The 17,918-nt window shown below is 39.3% G+C and overlaps 1 protein-coding gene across 1 annotated transcript; it reads left to right on the plus strand.

Annotated features, from left to right (window-relative positions):
* Positions 1-15: 15 nt before the first annotated feature.
* Positions 16-11,537, plus strand: FAM199X (family with sequence similarity 199, X-linked). The gene is made up of 6 exons (XM_015860792.1): positions 16-301; positions 2,144-2,363; positions 4,496-4,645; positions 4,967-5,128; positions 6,223-6,483; positions 6,832-11,537. The coding sequence occupies exons 1-6, from the start codon at positions 120-122 to the stop codon at positions 7,000-7,002; spliced, it is 1,146 nt and encodes a 381-aa protein (XP_015716278.1). The 5' UTR covers positions 16-119; the 3' UTR covers positions 7,003-11,537.
* Positions 11,538-17,918: the final 6,381 nt, after the last annotated feature.

Raw genomic sequence — 17,918 nt, forward strand, 5'->3', positions numbered from 1 at the left:
CGACGGCGCGGCGGAAGGAGGCCGCCGGTCCGGCTGCCCATCGCTTCCTGCCAGCAGCCGCTCATGGCGGTGCCTGCAGCTCGGCCTGTGCGTGTGTGAGGCGCCCGCCCGTCGCCGCCATGACCGAGGAGCTGTACGAGAAGTTCTTGGCCCCCGACGAGCCGTGCCCGCTCCTCTCGCACCAGCACCCGCCGCGGGGCGGGAGCCTGAGCGAGGAGGGGTGTCTGGATGTCAGTGACTTCGGTTGCCAGCTCTCGTCCTGCCACCGCACCGACCCGCTGCACCGCTTCCACTCCAATAGGTCGGTGGGCCGGGGGGGGCGAGAGGTGCTGCCCCGGACACTGAGGCTGTGCCGCGGGCGGCTCCGTGCTGTGCGGGCATGGGGGAGGGAGGGCCGCGCATCTCTGGCCTCCGTGGGCGGTAACCGGTGTGGGCTCCGCCGGGCTTCGAAGCGCGTGGGTTCTTCCCGATATATATATATATATATATATATATATTTGTATATATGTTTTAACGCTGTTCTGTGAACGAGCACGTGGGGGGAGCTGTGGTTGTTGTAATTAAAATCAGCAGAGGCGTGGACACCGGCAAACCTGCAGAGGTTGCGAGTGAGTCAGGAGCTCGGTGACTGCAGCGTTCCCATCCTGTGCTGCTGATTAAGGGCAAATCCTTCGGTCTGTGATCTGTAGAGATGGCCTATTCTGAAGCGATTCAGTGTGAGAAACATTGACCAAATAGTTGTCATGTTATAATGTTTTTATCCTAAAATCTGGTTGGTTGGTGGTAGAGTCCCTATACCTCACCCTGTGTTCTGATAGGTCTAAAAAATATCTGCTCTCTCTCCTTTCCTTAGTGTTTAATGGATATCGAAATTGTTGTGATGTTCAGAATTATGTTGTTATCACCTCTCTTCTATTAAATACTGATTGATTACCTGCCTGCAAAAGTCAGTACCAGTATGACATGGTATGTGGATAAGGGTTGCAGAAAGGGGGAGTAGGGTCTCTTGAATCTTCTAAAAGGGAGGTTTCTGGAATGCTTTCAATGTCGGATGAATTCATGCTTGCCAAATAGATGTGGAAGTGAGTCCACTGCAAACAGGCAGCCAGGTATGAGGCTTAAATAACGATGGTGGAGAGCAGCCTGGCTGCATTATGGCACTGCTCAGCTTTTGCAGTTAGATAAGAAAGTGTTTCTCTTGTTAGCCGGATTGAAGTGCATATACTGATGGAATGAGAGCTTACTGGTGAATTTTAGAAGCTTTTGCGAATAGTTTTGGCTGTACTGCAGTGCTGTGCTGACTCATAGTTGTCTCGACCTACTTTTTACCAATGTGTAATATAAATCCAGATATGGAAGCTGGTTTTGTAAGCTTGTTAAATTCTGGCTTGCTCCCAGAAAACACATTCTGTGAGATCTGAGTCTTTAGTTTTTTTACTTCAGCGACAACGCTGACTCTCTTTTTAAGGAAATTATGAGGAAAAAGGTGTTTAGATTTGGCATGGCGGCATTTTCATACGTCACATTGCCATCTTGCACATAATTGTAACAACATATTCTCTGGACATGTCTGTTTTTGCAATTCAGAGTTGAGAACAGTGAATAATGAAACCTCAGGTATATCCATATTACATTTCCCAGTTAAATAATAGTTTCGTATGGGGTTGTCATACTAGAATTACTTCTGGACTCTAATTTGGAATGTAGATTAGTGACTGTTGTACTTTCCAAAAGGTTCATTGATTTCCTCCTTACTTATTTCAGTCTTTGTGATAGTTTTAGGAAACTTTCCTATATTAAAATGTTTTTAAAAGACAAAAAATGTACACACTGTGGGGTTCAGCACTCTGAGATGGAAAGTGTTAATGCTTTGCAATATAGATACAAACATGTTTGGATTTTTGCCCTGCTGTTTTTGGTGTTGTTTATGGATCTTTTAAAATAATTTCAAAATAGATTTACTCATGTCTTAATGATTTAAATGGATTTCAATATGGATGCATCATGTTACTGACAAGCAAAGTAGAGATAATATTTGGAGCCCTAGGAGAACTAAACAGTTCTCAGGACACGCGATGCCAATATACTTTCTACTACTTTCTACTTACTTACTACTTTCTGTTTGTTTTGTCCTGTTTTACAGATGGAACCTGACTTCCTGTGGAACTAGTGTAGCCAGCTCAGAGTGCAGTGAGGAGCTGTTCTCCTCGGTTTCAGTTGGTGACCAGGACGACTGCTATTCTCTGCTGGATGACCAGGAGTTCACCTCTTTTGATTTGTTTCCTGAAGGCAGTGTCTGCAGTGATGTCTCTTCCTCGATCAGTACATACTGGGATTGGTCAGACAGCGAGTTTGAATGGCAGGTAAACTGTAAACGTTTCTCTGTAAATGTAAAATTCTTTATAGGTTATTAAGTGCTGGATTTAGCTTTCAGTGAAAAGTCCTCCTTGTTTTTCTTTCCTTTATAACTGCTGAAAATTAAGAGCAGATATCTGAATCTTCAGTGATAAGGAGAACGTTTTGTTCTGTTTCATCCCAGAGTATTTAGTCTGGAGGAGAGTCTGAAGGTTGGCTCCTCAAAGATGAATGGTTACATATTGTGATTTCTCTGTGTCCAGCATGTAGGACATAACCTCACAGCTGCAAGTTATGCCTTGAGATCTGCTCTGCAGTTGTTGTATAACCAGATCGGTATGTCTGTTTTCAGTGATTTGGCCATCTTGAGTCTTCTGTGGTAACTGAGCTGGCAGCTTGATACAGCGTAGAAGTCTTGCTGTAGCCTATTTCCATTTCTTCGGCGCCTGTTAAATATAGGAGCTCTCTTAGTCTCCCCTGGATGTGAAAATGTGTAAACTGCTTTTTTTTCTAGTCTGGATGCAATGTGGTCTAGTTCAGGTATCTTCAGCCTTACTATTTTGTTTATCAGTCTTCTAATGATATAATCACAGAGTGGCTTGGATAGGAAGGGACCTTAAAGCCCATGCAATTCCAGCTCCTTTCCGTCTGCAGGTTGCCACCTCTCCCCACCAGCTCAAACTGTCCAGGGCCCCATCCAGCCCAGCCTTGAGCCTACAGGGTCAGGGCATTCACAGCTTCTCTGTGCAGTACTACCAATGCCTCACCAGCCTCTGAGTAAAAAACATTTGTGCCAAATATCTAACCTCTTGATTTAAAACCATTTTCCCTCGTCCTGTCACTATCACAGTCTCCCTCCTGTTTATAAGCTCTTCTCAAGCACTGGAAGGCTGCTTTGAGGTCTCCCCAGAGTATTCTCTTTTCCAAGCTAAACAAGCCCAACTCCCTCAGCCTGTTTTCATATGAGAGGTGCTCCAGCCCTCTGAGCATCCTTGTGACCCTTTTGTGGTTGTGTTCTAGGTGCATTTTGTGCTGGTGGCCTTAGGCCTGGGTGCCATACTCCAGCACTTAAATCTTTTAAATGAACTTTTAATGTGCACATAACTTTGAAATGGGAAATATTGTGCATCAGAATACACCAAAGAATACTTTCGCATTTTGTCATAAAGCTTAGACAAAGCATCTTGTAAGTGCAGTATAGAGACTGAGAATACAGCTTTCCAGAAAGTACAAATTCTATTCTGAAAGATGAATATAAGATAACAGGGACTGAAATTTGCTCTGAATTTCTTACTATTTTAGTCTGCTATTCTCTGTAGGTTTTGAAGTTACAAGTGTGCAGTGCAGCCTGTGGGAGCAATTTTGGTTGGATCCCAATGAGTCAGTGTTTCACCGAGCTGTGACATTTTAGTTGCCTGATAAACTGGGTAATTGTTTAGAAAGAAGGAATTTCTCACATCGTAGTTAGCTGACAACACGTTTGATTAGTAACTAGCTTTTTTTTTTTTAACAAACATATTTTTTTTTCAGAGACATGATTGATTCAACTTGTACCATTTTTGAAAGACTTTTGAAGCTTTGGACAGTGTTATCTGGCAGATTCTGAGTATGAGTAATCCAGCTGTCACACTTCAACTGGAAAAGCATTCAGAAATTACATGTCAGCTGTACTTGTGATGTTAGCTAAAGTTCTGCAATTGCTTCCAGGAAAATGACAACAATTTTAATTCAGTTGTATCACGTAATTATGGGATGTGGTATAAATTAGAGACCTACTCTGAAGTGATCTTTCCTAAAGTAAGAACATGAGGTTTGGCTTTAGAATGTAACGGGCAATTTACAATGACGGAGAAGGGAAATACTGAAATGCCACATCATTCTGTTCTTTATTTAAATGGAATTTCAACATATGCCTCTTTTTTTAGAGTAGTGTGGCTTGAGTTTGCTGTGCTTGCAGATTGTTGAAAGGTTAAAGCAAGTACTGTAGGTTTTTTTAGTAATTAATAGGTAGTTGTTAGAGCGTACAGATAAACGATGATTTGCTAATGTGACTCTGTTTTGAATTGTTAATTGTGTTGAAATGACTTAAAATGTGTCTACTGTATTCTAAGGTTTTGTTCTTTCTCTTGCATGTTACAAGCTGCCTGGCAGTGACATTACAAGTGGGAGTGATGTACTTTCTGATGTTATACCTAGTATTCCAAGCTCTCCATGTCTGCTTCCGAAAAAGAAAAACAAGCATAGGAATCTTGATGAACTTCCATGGAGCGCAATGACAAACGATGAACAGGTGAAACCAACTTTTTACCTACATGAGAACTGTAAGATACAGAAAAACTAATCAGTGCAACATCTTAAAGAACGCAGTAATTGCTGTAGGTGTAAACACAACTATATTCAGTGTAATTTGATTCTTGACATTAAATCTTGCAATCGTAATGGGTAGTTTAACAGATTCTCAAGCTTTCACTTTGAGTTTTTGCAGATTCTCAGTGACCCAGGGATCATAGGAAGAAATATTTGAGAGCATTTTATTCTCTTAGTCTTTTTTTTCTCTTTTCTTTTAGAATTTGTACACTTCAAAAATTGCTCACTTTTCTTTGGCTTGTAGGTTGAATATATTGAATATTTAAGTCGCAAAGTCAGTACAGAGATGGGCCTTCGAGAGCAACTTGACATTATCAAAATTATTGATCCTACTGCTCAGATATCACCTACAGATAGTGAATTCATTATTGAACTAAACTGTCTCACAGATGAAAAATTGAAACAGGTGAGTTAAGGTTTGTATGTAAGCCTTCGTTTTTTTTCAATCCCTCTAACATCAGTTGTGTCTTGCAAAATCTTAGAGCCATGATCAATTCTTGTATATCATCTTTACATACAAGACTAGAAATAGACTAGTGCACAACATTGTCAAGAAGGAAACCAATTCAGAAACGTATTATATATATTAAACTTACATAAAAGACTGACTGTGTATTCTCAGTACTCATTAGAAGTCTAGCAGTCAGTTCTGGAATGCTGGCATGTAACGAGTTATGCTGTGGAACCAGTTCTGATGAAACTGATTCCTTTTCATGACTATCGTCTCACTGAGGAGATGAATTTGCTAACTGAACATAAATTAGTGTTTAAGATTCAGAGGAATTAGAGGGAGAAGAATTAATCCTCTCCTTAAGGAGAAGACTGTAAACGTAATGTAAAAAGATATAAACCAATGTATTTTAAAGATGTTGTAAAATACTTATTCTAACAAGAATTGCAACTGGTTGGTATGGTAGGTATATGCTACTGCCTTCTTGGCCTGTTGTGTTGTGATGTCTTATTGGGAAAAGATACAGAGTCCTGTCAGACTGAACTCCTATGTGTTGTTCTGTATTTGTTATTGTGATGAGTGTAATGATTGGAGAGGGTAACCAATCACTGCACTGGTGGATTTGGCTGCTTTACACTTCAAAATAAGTATCATCTTAAAGTACTACTTTTCCTTTTGTTCGATTGTAACAAAATAAACCATCTTAATACCTTCAGTAAACATTTTAGTTCAGCTGAACTTTGCTGGTTTTTCTGCTTTGTGTTATTACTGTAACTTGAAAACTGAGGGGAATGGGCAGAAGGGAAGATAAACAGAACCTTGTTATTCATTTTTTCTTCTTTCTGTGATGAAGTTAACACTTACTTAAATTAGTTCTCTTGGTGATTGTAAGGTGGTTTGAGATTTAAGCAGCCACAGCAGAATGTTCTATGAGACTAGCTGAATTTGTTCATCGTTATTGATAGGCAGTCTGTTTCTTTTACATGCAGAGGGGTATCTCAGTGCAGTATTTATCAAGCCTTAGTAATCCTGCTGCATCTTTTCTAAAGGTGAGAAACTATATCAAGGAACACGGACCTCGTCAGCGATCTGCAAGGGAAAACTGGAAGAGGAGTAGCTACAGTTGCGCCAGTACCAGTGGTGTGAGTGGTGCCAGTGTCAGCAGCAGCAGTGCCAGCATGGTCAGCTCGGCAAGCAGCAGTGGTTCTAGTGTTGCTAATTCTGCTTCAAATTCAAGTGCCAACATGAGTCGAGCGCACAGCGATAGTAATTTGTCTACAAGCGCTGCAGAAAGAATCCGGGATTCAAAAGTAAACATTTCTAATTACATACATATGTTTTAAGCTTTGTATCTTATTACCGTCACTTAATTGATCCTAACTGGGGCATCTGTATTGAAAGAATGTGTTTAGTAAATGTGGATCTGCTGAAGTTATTTAGACAGGTCAGTACTGGCTATTCCTTCTGGCATGATGTATGTAGAGTAAGTCCTCTGATTACTTTTGGGTGAGTGAGAGTTCAGTGAGGAATTATTCATCTACATTAAGTTTTTTCAGACCAGACCTTAATACACTATTTAATGAATTTAGCAACTTTAAAGGTGGTTTCTAATATACTGAACAACACCTCATTTTGGTCTGTTTTCTATATTTTGACAGAAACGTTCCAAGCAACGGAAATTACAACAAAAAGCCTTACGCAAGAGACAGCTGAAAGAGCAAAGACAAGCTCGTAAGGAAAGACTGAGTGGATTATTTCTTAATGAAGAAGTGCTCTCTTTAAAAGTGACTGAAGAGGACCATGAAGGAGATGTGGATGTTTTAATGTGACAGGGGTGAATTTTATCAGTGTTCTTTCTAAGCCTTAAATGTATTATTGTTTACATGTATTTCTTGACCAAATTTTGATTAATGTGAACAGTATAAACCAGGTCTTTCCTCAAGTGTAATTTTTGCAAGCTGTTCTAAGAGTTGAGTAACTTCAGCTTTTTGAGACTTAATTTTGCAACTAAGACTTCAGAAACTTAATTGACTTCTGAAAAGCTGCTGAATAGATAGTTGTTACAGAAAACTGAACTTGGCTAACATGCTACTTTCTTGCAAGGCATATACCTAGGGATGCTTTTGGATGACACTAAGTCTGCAGTTCTATATTCCAGTCTTTTTTTATTTTCACTTAGTTTGTGTAATTAAACGTGGCTGCTTTTGTCTCTTTCTTTCCTGTTAGGAGAGTTGTTTAACCTGGGGGCGAACAGGGAGGTAGTACCAAACAGACTTTAATTCTGTAAGACTTTCTTAAGTCTTTCTGTTGGATCGTACAAAATCAGAATACTGTGATGAATCCCATTTCTAGTAGTTACTGGTTACCTCGAACTGCACAGAAAGTAAGAAGCAAGACTTCCAAAGCCGGAAATCTGTATACAGAAATTATGCTTAATTGTAGAGTTGTTTAGGAAGCAGGTAGATTAAAATAAATAAATAAATAAAGGCAAAAACATACAATTTGCAAACTTAGTCTTTAAAAAATTATTTGGCTGCTCAGTGTCTTAGTCTGATCAATAGGAAAGGTCGGCCAGTACATCCCAACGATTGCTGTAAAGAGATTCAAATGAAATACCTTTATGCATTAAAAGTGCGTTAATCTTTAATAAAGTTGTCTAGGACGCTTCTTTGAATAGTTAAAAATGCTACTGGAAACAGATTTGTAAACAAGAGGCACAAAGCTTTGGTGTCTTCTTTATTTCTAAACTTATGTCTAAATTAATTAATTTCATAGGCAAGAAAGCTTAGGCATAGACACAACTATGTCTTTTCTTATTATATGCTTATAATCCTTTTGCCACCCAGCTGAGGATGAGTCTTCCATGTGGGCTGTTGCACTGTTCCAAATGTGTTTTGGAATCCTGCTTTTGAAGTATCTCTTAAAAATTCAGATTTACAGGTAGGGAGGTAAAAGTAGTTTTAGCCTGTTTCCCCATTATTTGTAAAGCAACTTCTGTCCTTACCTTGGAACCACTGGCTACAATATTCTTTCCATCAGCACCTGAGATAAAATTGATCCTTCTAAATTTCAGTGTGAAACATAAGGGGCCATAAAAGTATTTTCTAGTTCTGAGTTCAGGAAGGTGATTTTTTTAATTGCTCTTTTTTTAATCCTGATGCTTTACGGCTTTCATTTTGCTGTCATTAATTAATGAGTTCAGTGTGGTCACAGGTGCCTGTAAATGCAGCATATGGCCCAATCCTGCAGAATCGCACAATCCACTTTATATAGGTGTGGGGCGACTCACTCACTCATTCTGCATGTCTTATGCACACTTGTTTGCCATGACAGCTAAAGTAAGTTAATTTTAGAGGTGGCATTCCCTATAGCCCTGAAATACAAGGTCAGCAAAATATCTGAACAATGACTTCTGAAAGGGTTTCAGTGAGATAAAAGTGAGGTCCATGATCTAGTTACTAGTACATGTGGAATTTGCCACTCTCGTTGACTTGGCCACTGATAGAAAAGTATCATTTTAAACCTGGATGTTAGCTACTTGGTATTGCTCATCATTCAGCTGCTAACCAGAAGTGACTGTTTCCCGTCAGTATTCACTTGCACTGCACTATAACTGATTGATACCTCTCTTCCTTCTGTAGAAACAGTGCTAAAAACTTTTTAGTGGCGTACAAAGGTGCAGTGCCTCATGATGGTGGAGTTTGCAGATGTTGAGAGCTGAACCCATTTGTTTTGATGAGATACCTGCCTGCTAGATTCCTGAGGTTATTAAATGAGTGAAGACTGTGTTTTCAGCTTGATCTTAAGTGAATATAAGTTAATCCAAATGATTACATTGTTCTAATTATTCACCTGCTGTATTGGAAAAAAGTTCCCAGGTGTCATGGTAGCTGGTTGGGGTAGTTCATCTCCAGCTGGGTACTTCCCTTGCTTCAGTTCAGACAAATGGACAGAGAAATGAAGGTTTACAGGGGTGCCATATAACTTACAGCTCTGTAATCTTGCGGTTCCGGAATGATTTTAACCTAAGAATACGAAACTAGGAATGCTCTGATCAGAACATTCATGACTTCTTGCTTACCTCTGTGCGGAGTACTTGGCATCTCTGAGAACGGCACTAGGAATAGCTGTGGGATTCAGACTGTATCACAAACTTATACACACACTTTGTTTTTTTGCATCCTTCTTAGTTTCTAAAGACACCTAATTTTGAGTAGGGGTGAGTGGAGAGGTGTTTTATTTCAGATTCTGCAAAATACTGTATGCTTAAAATTTGTATTGGGTTCCTGTTGCATTACTCAGTTGAAACTGTTGTTAAACCTCATCTTGCTGATTCAAGTGTAAACAATTATAGCTGGTGCTGCTTTGTTTTACAGGAGGCTATCTACAGCTTGCTGGGTTCAGATAGATGCAGAACAACAACGGACTGTTAAAATTCAGACTTATTTTGTAGTGTGTTTAAAAACAACAACAAAATTGTACTTTTCCTTCATTGAAGGAAAATGTCACCCTAAAAAGCAGAATAGAGAGAGACACAGGAAAAAAACAACAGCAAAACAGCAATGGATGTATTGCTCCATGGTACTGAAGCTGTGTAACTATGTGCTTTGTACCCACTGTAATACAAATGTAATTATTTAAGCTGTGTAACATTAATGATTTGCTTCCATGGTAACTTTTTCTCTAAAAAGGCTTAGAACGAGCACTGAAAGTCTGATTGCAATAAGACTGTAAACAATAGAGAACATTCTTTTCTAACATAATTTTAACTATAAGGAAGAAAGCTAGCTGCCTGACAAACCTGTCTGATCTGTGTGTGTATCTAATATCGCCCTTTGTCTCTGTCAAGACATGGACTGTTTTTCTTTATGTGGGAAGCCGATTAAATGATGGTATGCTGAGCATGGGGTGCTTTCTAAGACGAGCAGTCAAGGTGTTGGGCAAGGCTTTCCTAGGTTTAACTTTTAGTTCTCATACTGTGGTTTGATACCTGTGAAGGTCACAATCATTCTCTGGGGGAAGAATGGAAAAAAACACACAACTATTTGAATTTATTCATGTGCATTTACAAGAGAGCACATGTATCATATAGAAGCATATAAAATGGCAATATTTACTATTCATCTATGCTGAATGGCCTAAAGCCATTTCTTTTTTCTTAACACTCTGAGCTTTGAATTCAGTTGATGCGTTGGTCTATAAATACTCATAAACCTGACTGTTCTGGAGGTTCATTCTTATAAGCCATTTTTTTATGGCTGTTAGATTTATTGGTTTAAAATTCTCGAGCTTATGAATCTTGCAGTTTTTGGGTGCAGAAAGGACCTAATCAACACGCCGTTTTCCATTTAAGGTTTGCGAAGTTAAATTATTAATCTACCAAATGCAAATGTTCATACTATTCAAAGCTTGTCTGTTTTGACGCTTAACTCTGATCAATCATACTTGCATTCACTCTCACCTGGCTAACTTTAAGAGATTTCCAAATTATAAATAAATTCTTCTATTAAAGAAAGTGACGTTGAAGCCTTGAATACAGTTAATAACCAAAGCAAGGAGAAAGTGAGTTTTTTCTTTGGGGTTTTGGTTTTTGGTTTTTGGAGTTGGGGATTGAGGTGGATGGTGTAGTTTAAGTGGTACTGCTTAAATTGAGGCTTTTTTTTCCCTTTTTTTTTTCAGGTTCTTTACTAATTTTACTGCTAAAATGCACTTTTGTATAGAGAACTGTTTTATGTACATTCTGTATCTACTTTCCACAATGTTTATAGAGATTTTTCTGATGGATTTTACCAGTTGCCATGCTGATGACTGATGCTGTTTACTTCAAGTTTTTGTTGTATCTGAAAATAGTCATGTGCATATTGGAATACAGGTTGGAATTAAAACTAATGGCGTAGCAAAGTTATTAAACTATGTGATGTCTTGTTCAGAACAGGGTTATTCATCCGTCGGGATTATGTATTCACTCTTCATGGAGAAAGAAGTAAAATGTACCGGGTGAACTCCTTCTTTGAAGAAGGCCAACCAGACCCTCCCTAACTAATGTAGTTTGACCATAAAACCTGACCAGAATCATTTCTTAGGGGAAAAAAAATTACAGATTATATAACCCAAGATTTTGTATTGAAAACTGTCTCTTTTGTTACTGATTTTTGTGCCAGAGGATTTTTGGAATATATACTGTATGATATGTAGCTGCAAGCCTGGATGTAGGAAACCTGAGCACTTCTGTTGCCAGCAATAACTGGATTTTCTCCTGCTGTCATCCTCAGTATCTGTAGTCATTAAGCTATCACCTGTCCTGTAATATTGAAAATCCCTAATGAGACTTCCTTATAAACTCAAAGCCTGTTGTGCTCTTAAAGGCATATGTGTGATGAATATGTGTCTGTATTGTAAGTCAGTTCTCATTTGCTACAGTGAAGCAGGTATGGGAGAGATTCCAGAAACTGGAGGTGCTCACCAGGCTGTGCAGCAGCAGGTGGGACATGGTAGCGGCTTTGCAATAAGCAGTGCTTGAGTCAGCTGCAGTGAGGATGCTCTTGCCAACCTCTGTGTTCTGTGTTGTCTTTGAACTTCCTTTCAAATTCTCTGCCTCTGCAACCTTGGAGTTTCATGTGTTATATTATGAAAATTGCTCTCCTTTCCCCCCCACCCCACCCTGGAAATGAGCTTTTCTGAATAGGTGAGAACAGCTAGAGTGTGTGATTGGGAGACCGCAGAATACAACTGTGGAAGGTACTGTTCTTGTGATGCTTTGCCTTTACTTTACAGCTGTGCTTATAGGCTGGTTTCGCCCAAAGGTGAGTGAGTGTGCAAAGTATTTTGCAGCAAAATAAATGGAAATGCTGCCAAGGTCCTTGGCTCTTTGTGGTGCTCACTTGCACTAAGGATTTGTTGCTGAACCAAAGCTGGACCAAAATAGCTGGCAAAATAAACCAATTGATAAATGTCCTTTGTTAGGAAAAGATAGCACTGGATGTGATCTGGCTGTCTTTAGCCCTCTTTAGCTACTGGCCTGAATTATATGCTTTATCCAAACATTTACTAGAGCAGAAGTTACAATTTGGTTCCCTGAGATCCTTTGTATGTGAGCTTCAGTATCTTGTATTCTATTAGAAGACTTTTTTTCACTCCCTTCCAGAACACTCATCTCTTCTAAATAGTTTTTCTGCTGCTGGGTGAGATTTTAAGTTCAAATCCTCATTTCTGATCTGCCATCTCATTTTATACTCATTTGCGCAGGCTTGTATCAGCAGCATCACTTGTGCGACAACTTGTCTCTTACAATGCAGACTACTTTCCTGAAGCTAAAATGTGGAAATTTAGCTGTGCTGTGGAGTCCTTCCATTGCTACTTGGGTGTAAGTACCTGCTGCAGTTCTGGGTGGTTTATAGAAAGATTTATAGATGTGTCCAGGATATGACTGCCGAATGATGTGTTATGAAGATAACCAACTCACTCGTTCCCACTAGAGGGAGCACTGTAGCCGTCATAGTTGTCTGAGAATTCAGCCGCCAGTGCTGCTTGTTATTTTACATCCTGTTTAAATAAAATAAAAATAAATATATATACAGGGGAATTAGAGTTTGTAGTAATTCCGTTTTAGTAGGAGGAATGTGTCTAATTAAAAGTAAGTTTTATTGTACGGACATTTCCAGTGACTATGGAAATAGACCTGTGTTGAGGAATGCATTGATTCTCATCATGTAGATCCCTACCTGGAACTGGAAGGCAGCAGGGAGAAGGTATAGTTGAACACCATTATTTTTTAGAATAATACCTTCTCAGTAGGGCTTTAAGGCTTCCTTTGGAGCAGAGGAAAGTGCTGCTTCAGCTGGAGCTGTTCTGTAGTGAAGTTTTCATTTATTTTTTATCTACTTGTCTAGCAGCTTTTGCTAGTGCTGAAAATCTTACTAATGCACTTTACAGCTGCACAGAATGTGGAAGGACCTCTCCTTAGAATCTCAGGTTCATTCTTGAAGCCGAGCTTTTATTGGCCATGTACAGGGTTAGGAAGACACTGAGAAAATGCAGAGTTCTAGTCATTGAATGAATATTTGGACAAGGTTTTGTTCAGTGTGTGGCTTATAAGCTCTTTGATTCAAAGTTATCAACATACCTGAGCAGAGAGAAATGCTTTCTCACAATCAGTTGGAAAACTGCTTTTGTCAGGCCTTGAGTGTGCTGACTGGTTGTGAGTGATCTGAGACGACTTCTTGTAAGCGTATACCTGGTCCTTGTGTCTGCTGAGCTCCTATAAGGAAGAGCAGCTTCTTCTTTCTATAAGTGCTTCTCATAGGAGAAGCAGCAGCATGCAGATCCTGTGACCCAGCGGTGTTCACCTTTGCAGCATACTTGACCACTGTTTCTTCATTGTTAGGACTGGTGTCATTAGCCTAGTGCTGAGGAAATCCTGGGCTTGGAGGGGCTCAGAACTTTTCTTTGTGCAGAAGATGTTCCAGGCCCTTCACCTTCTTTGTGCCCCTCACTGGACTCTTTCTAGGAAATCACTGTTTATTTTGAAGAGAGGAGCCCAGATCTGAACATAGTGCTCCAGATTCAGCCTCACTGGGGCAGAGGAGGGGGAGGATCACTTCCCTTGCCCTGCTGGATGTGCTCTTTTTAATGCACCCCAGGGTCCCATTGGCCTTCGTGACCACCAGGGCATGCTGCTGGATCATGGCCAACCTGTTGTCTGCTGGGACACCCATGTCCTTCTCTGATACTGATATATCTGATATACCTGATAAGATATCATATCATATCTGATACTGAGCCAGCTCTGCTTGAAACAGTCCCTGTCTGGCAGTACAGGGCTCTAGGGCCTATCGGATGTGGGATTGGTTCAGATCTTTTGCCTTGGAAAATTACCCATTTTAGGTTGGAAGTGATCACTCCAGAAACAATTTACACTGGCAGATTTAGGAGGCGGATACACACACATGCAAGCACATGCCAGTATTTAATTTCATTAAATTCAAGGTGAAGAGAAAGGTGCCATGGTGCCAACAAATCTTTATGAAGCTTGAAAGAACTTTTATTTCTGTTAAATAGTTAATAAGGTGAGTTTACTGATGAAATAGAAAGTATTCACAGTATATATGTCTGACTTATAAACATGTCACTCAACAAATCCATGTACTTCCTCCTGAAACAATTTAGCTCATAAAACTGTTTGTAGAAGTTACAAATGTTAGCCAACCAAAACCGAAGCAGTCTAAAAATCTCAGTACAAACCCATTTGCAGGCAGATAAACCCATTTGCAGGCAGATAAAACGAGTGTAATTTATGGCCTGGATACCTTATTGGCATACGTATTAAAATTCTGGAATATGTCTGTTTTTCTTAGTATTGCATTAGCTGTAATTTCTGTGTAATGCTTCAATTCATTTATATATTTGCACAAGACACTATCTGATAAAAAAGTGCCAAACTGTGTATAAGGAGGTCATCACTTTAGCTTAATTGCGCACGAATTTCCTGCGGACTCTGATGCTTAAGACCAATAACAAGACTGCTACAGCTAGAATAAACTCATTAGCCTATAAATTTAGAGCTTCTACCTGCTTTGCAAAGGGAGAATCATCTCTAAATGAGCCTAGTAACATTGATTTGTGATTAATCATTTTACTTAGTGACTCATCTGTGATCACAGCGCAACAAAAATGTCATGTTTGTTTAGCGGCATTAACTCCATTTATCTTCTCTGCATTCAGAGCATTGCTGGGTTGTCAATGCGGGGTTGGGAATACAGCTGAGCAGTACTGTTGCTAAAGGACTTACAATGTCAATTTATCTAAAGCAAAGATTAGACCACAGAAAATAATTATTTTTTCTGGATAAATGTTCATTTCTTTGAGAACTAATTATTCTACTTGATCAAGCCAAAACATTTACAGTAAAGATTGTGTATCTGCAAAAGCAAATTAACCCTAAAATAACATTTGTTGTAGTCTCTTCTGTTATTATTTTCTTAGGGCTGTCTGTGTAAGTTAACAATACTCTCAACTCTTGATTTCACAAAGCAAACCCAACTGTTGTCCATTACTAGAATGCTTTAGTTTGCCATGTTATTATTACATTCCTAGTTAGATGCCTTCAGAATGATTTTTCTAACAATGCACTGACAAAGTGTTTATGGAAAGTGATAGTCACTGTCTTTAGGAAAGCTTCTGTTAATGGCTCTGCATTAAGAAATGTGGTAAACCCTTCACATTTACTTCCATCAGATTCAAGAAGTCTGAAAAGAACTGTATTGTTCAAGACTTGTGTTGCTCAAAAACAGGAATTAACACATCAAGAGGTGTGGGTTTTTTTTATAGCCTTCCTTACTCAGCAATGTCATTATGGCAAAGATCTCCTTTCCCAGTCTAGCAAACAGAGCACTGGTCTGCAAAGGAGATGCCTGATGTCTCACAAGTGATGCCATGCTCCTATGCCTTATCTGATGACAGCGTGCTTGTCTTTTGCTTTTCCTCTTCTACATTTCAGCTGTTGTGTTCCAAGTAAAGTCTCTTTCTTCAGATGTTTCTCTACAGCAGCCAGCACTGCGGCACCAAGATCTTAACCAGAGTTTCTGCTCATTGTCAAAGCGAAGACTGAAGATGAGTCATTCTTGTGAGCATTTCTGTATTCTCTGACGCAGTACTATGACTGTACCTGGAGAAGGATGGTGTTCTTGAGAACAGAAAATGCTGTACGTAAGTAGATGTTGTGTTTCATGACAGAAGTCCAGAAAGATTTTGCTTGGCCAAGTATGGGCTGATTTGATAGCATTATTAGAAATATTCATATACTGGGGAAGACATTCTCTGCATAGTCTATAGGTAAGTTACATTTGTGCAACATAAGAGAGCAGACAGAAAGCGAAGTATAATTCATATTTTCTGACATGTAGTAAGTACTAAAGCTGAACGCCATAACACATAACGTGGGGCAGTACTGATAAAGAGCTGTAGCTACTTGTAACGCAGGTTCCCAATTTTGTTGGGGGCTTTAGAGATACTTCCCAACAAAACAGAACCTGGAGGATGCAGAGCAAGCCATCTCTGAGGCTGAAGACCGGTAAAGGAGAAGTTAGAAGCACTGACCTAGCTAGGTGCTGTTTTAGCCAAAATGATCATTTTGCTCATCTTTGTATAGTGATATAATAATAAAAGAATTCATGTTAAACACCAGATCATATGAGGAGAAAAGATAGATCTGAGAAGGAAAGAAAAATCTTGGGAAATTTTGAATGAACAACATGTACACTCAGCATGTTCAGTGAGCATGAGCAATACACATCTATATTGCTTACTTAAAAAAATAATAATCTGAGTTATTATTTCAGAAATATGTTTTTTAACTGCGTGGAGGGCTTTGCCTACCAAATCTCAATGACAGTTAGATTTTCAACTAAGTAAAGCTGACATTTTAGTTTTGTTGTAAACATCAGGTGGGGCTCTCTTATTCTTAGAGAAGCATTACTTAAGTATTTATGCTAATGCGTCTTAGTGTTTGATCTGTCCTAGATGAAATATTTGCTTTGTCTTAAAATACATAGCATCTAAGCAGTACTATTTCAGATCTTGATGGAGATACAAATATGGAAGAGCAATATATGACAGAATACCACTTTGGAAGGCAAACAGGAACCATCACATGCTTCAGAGAAATCACAGTCACTTCAACATAAGGATCTTAGCAATGTGCTGAAAGATGGCAAGTGGCAAGTCGACATTCTTGTGGAGATTTGTTTTAGTTTTTAGCATAAGACCCAGAGATTTCTTGTCAGCTCTGATAGCTTGGAAGGTCAGTTACAATGAAGGATACATACACTGAAAGCAGAAGTAGTTTTTCAGAGGTAATGTTTTAATTTTGTTTCAAATATTGGATGAAAGCAACTCCAAAGAATTAAATACAATAAATCATTGCTGTGTTCAGGACAGTAATGTAAGGAGGCTTTTTTTTCTTTCTTTATAGTTGCTAATAGCAACTTATGTGGCGGACATAAATACAGCAATTTAAAAGGACACTGGTAATGTGAATTTCTTCAAGTAGTTAAATACTAATGTCTTTCACCACAGCGGTGATGTCAGCTCTGCTCCCAGTCACAAAGCGAAGGACAAATGAACTTGCCATTTTTATTTGCTGTTTTTTTTGTTTTGAATGAGAGATATTCAGAAAGCTGACAGTAGTCAGTCTAGTATGTAATTTTAACTTGATTTATTTGAATTAGTGAAATCTTTAGTAAATACATCTTGGTACACTTCTTAAATATTTCTCCTTAGAGATTAAACTTCCATTTACTTGGTCTCCAGACTTTAATTGCAGTGCCTGACAGATTTCTTGAGAAAGGAAAAGTGCTGAAAGAGGAAGGGAAGGTCATCGCGCACAGAGCCATTGCACCGAGCAGGAGCACGCTTCAGCTGCTAATCTGAATGCCAGGCGAGTGTGTACATACAGCAGGAGGCATGGCTGAACCATTTACACTCTAGATTTCTTTTGTGTGTGTCAGTCAGGAGGCGTGTTTGTCTACTGCCAAAGAAGTTGCCTTTCTGCGTGGCGTTCCTGGCTGTGTTCTGCTGTGTGTGTAAGAGTGGCTGCGTTCATGTTGCTCACCTTAACCTACACTAGGGTTAGCTGGTTAATGGGGGAAGAATGCTTAAAGCAAAACTTTGGGTAGGGCTACCATGCACAATGGTTTACAAACTTGTCAGAAGAGCCTGCAAATTAAATGACTAGTTGTCAGTGTACGTT

Source organism: Coturnix japonica, chromosome 4 (genome assembly GCF_001577835.2).
Source record: "Coturnix japonica isolate 7356 chromosome 4, Coturnix japonica 2.1, whole genome shotgun sequence".
NCBI classification, from domain to species: Eukaryota; Metazoa; Chordata; class Aves; order Galliformes; family Phasianidae; genus Coturnix; species Coturnix japonica.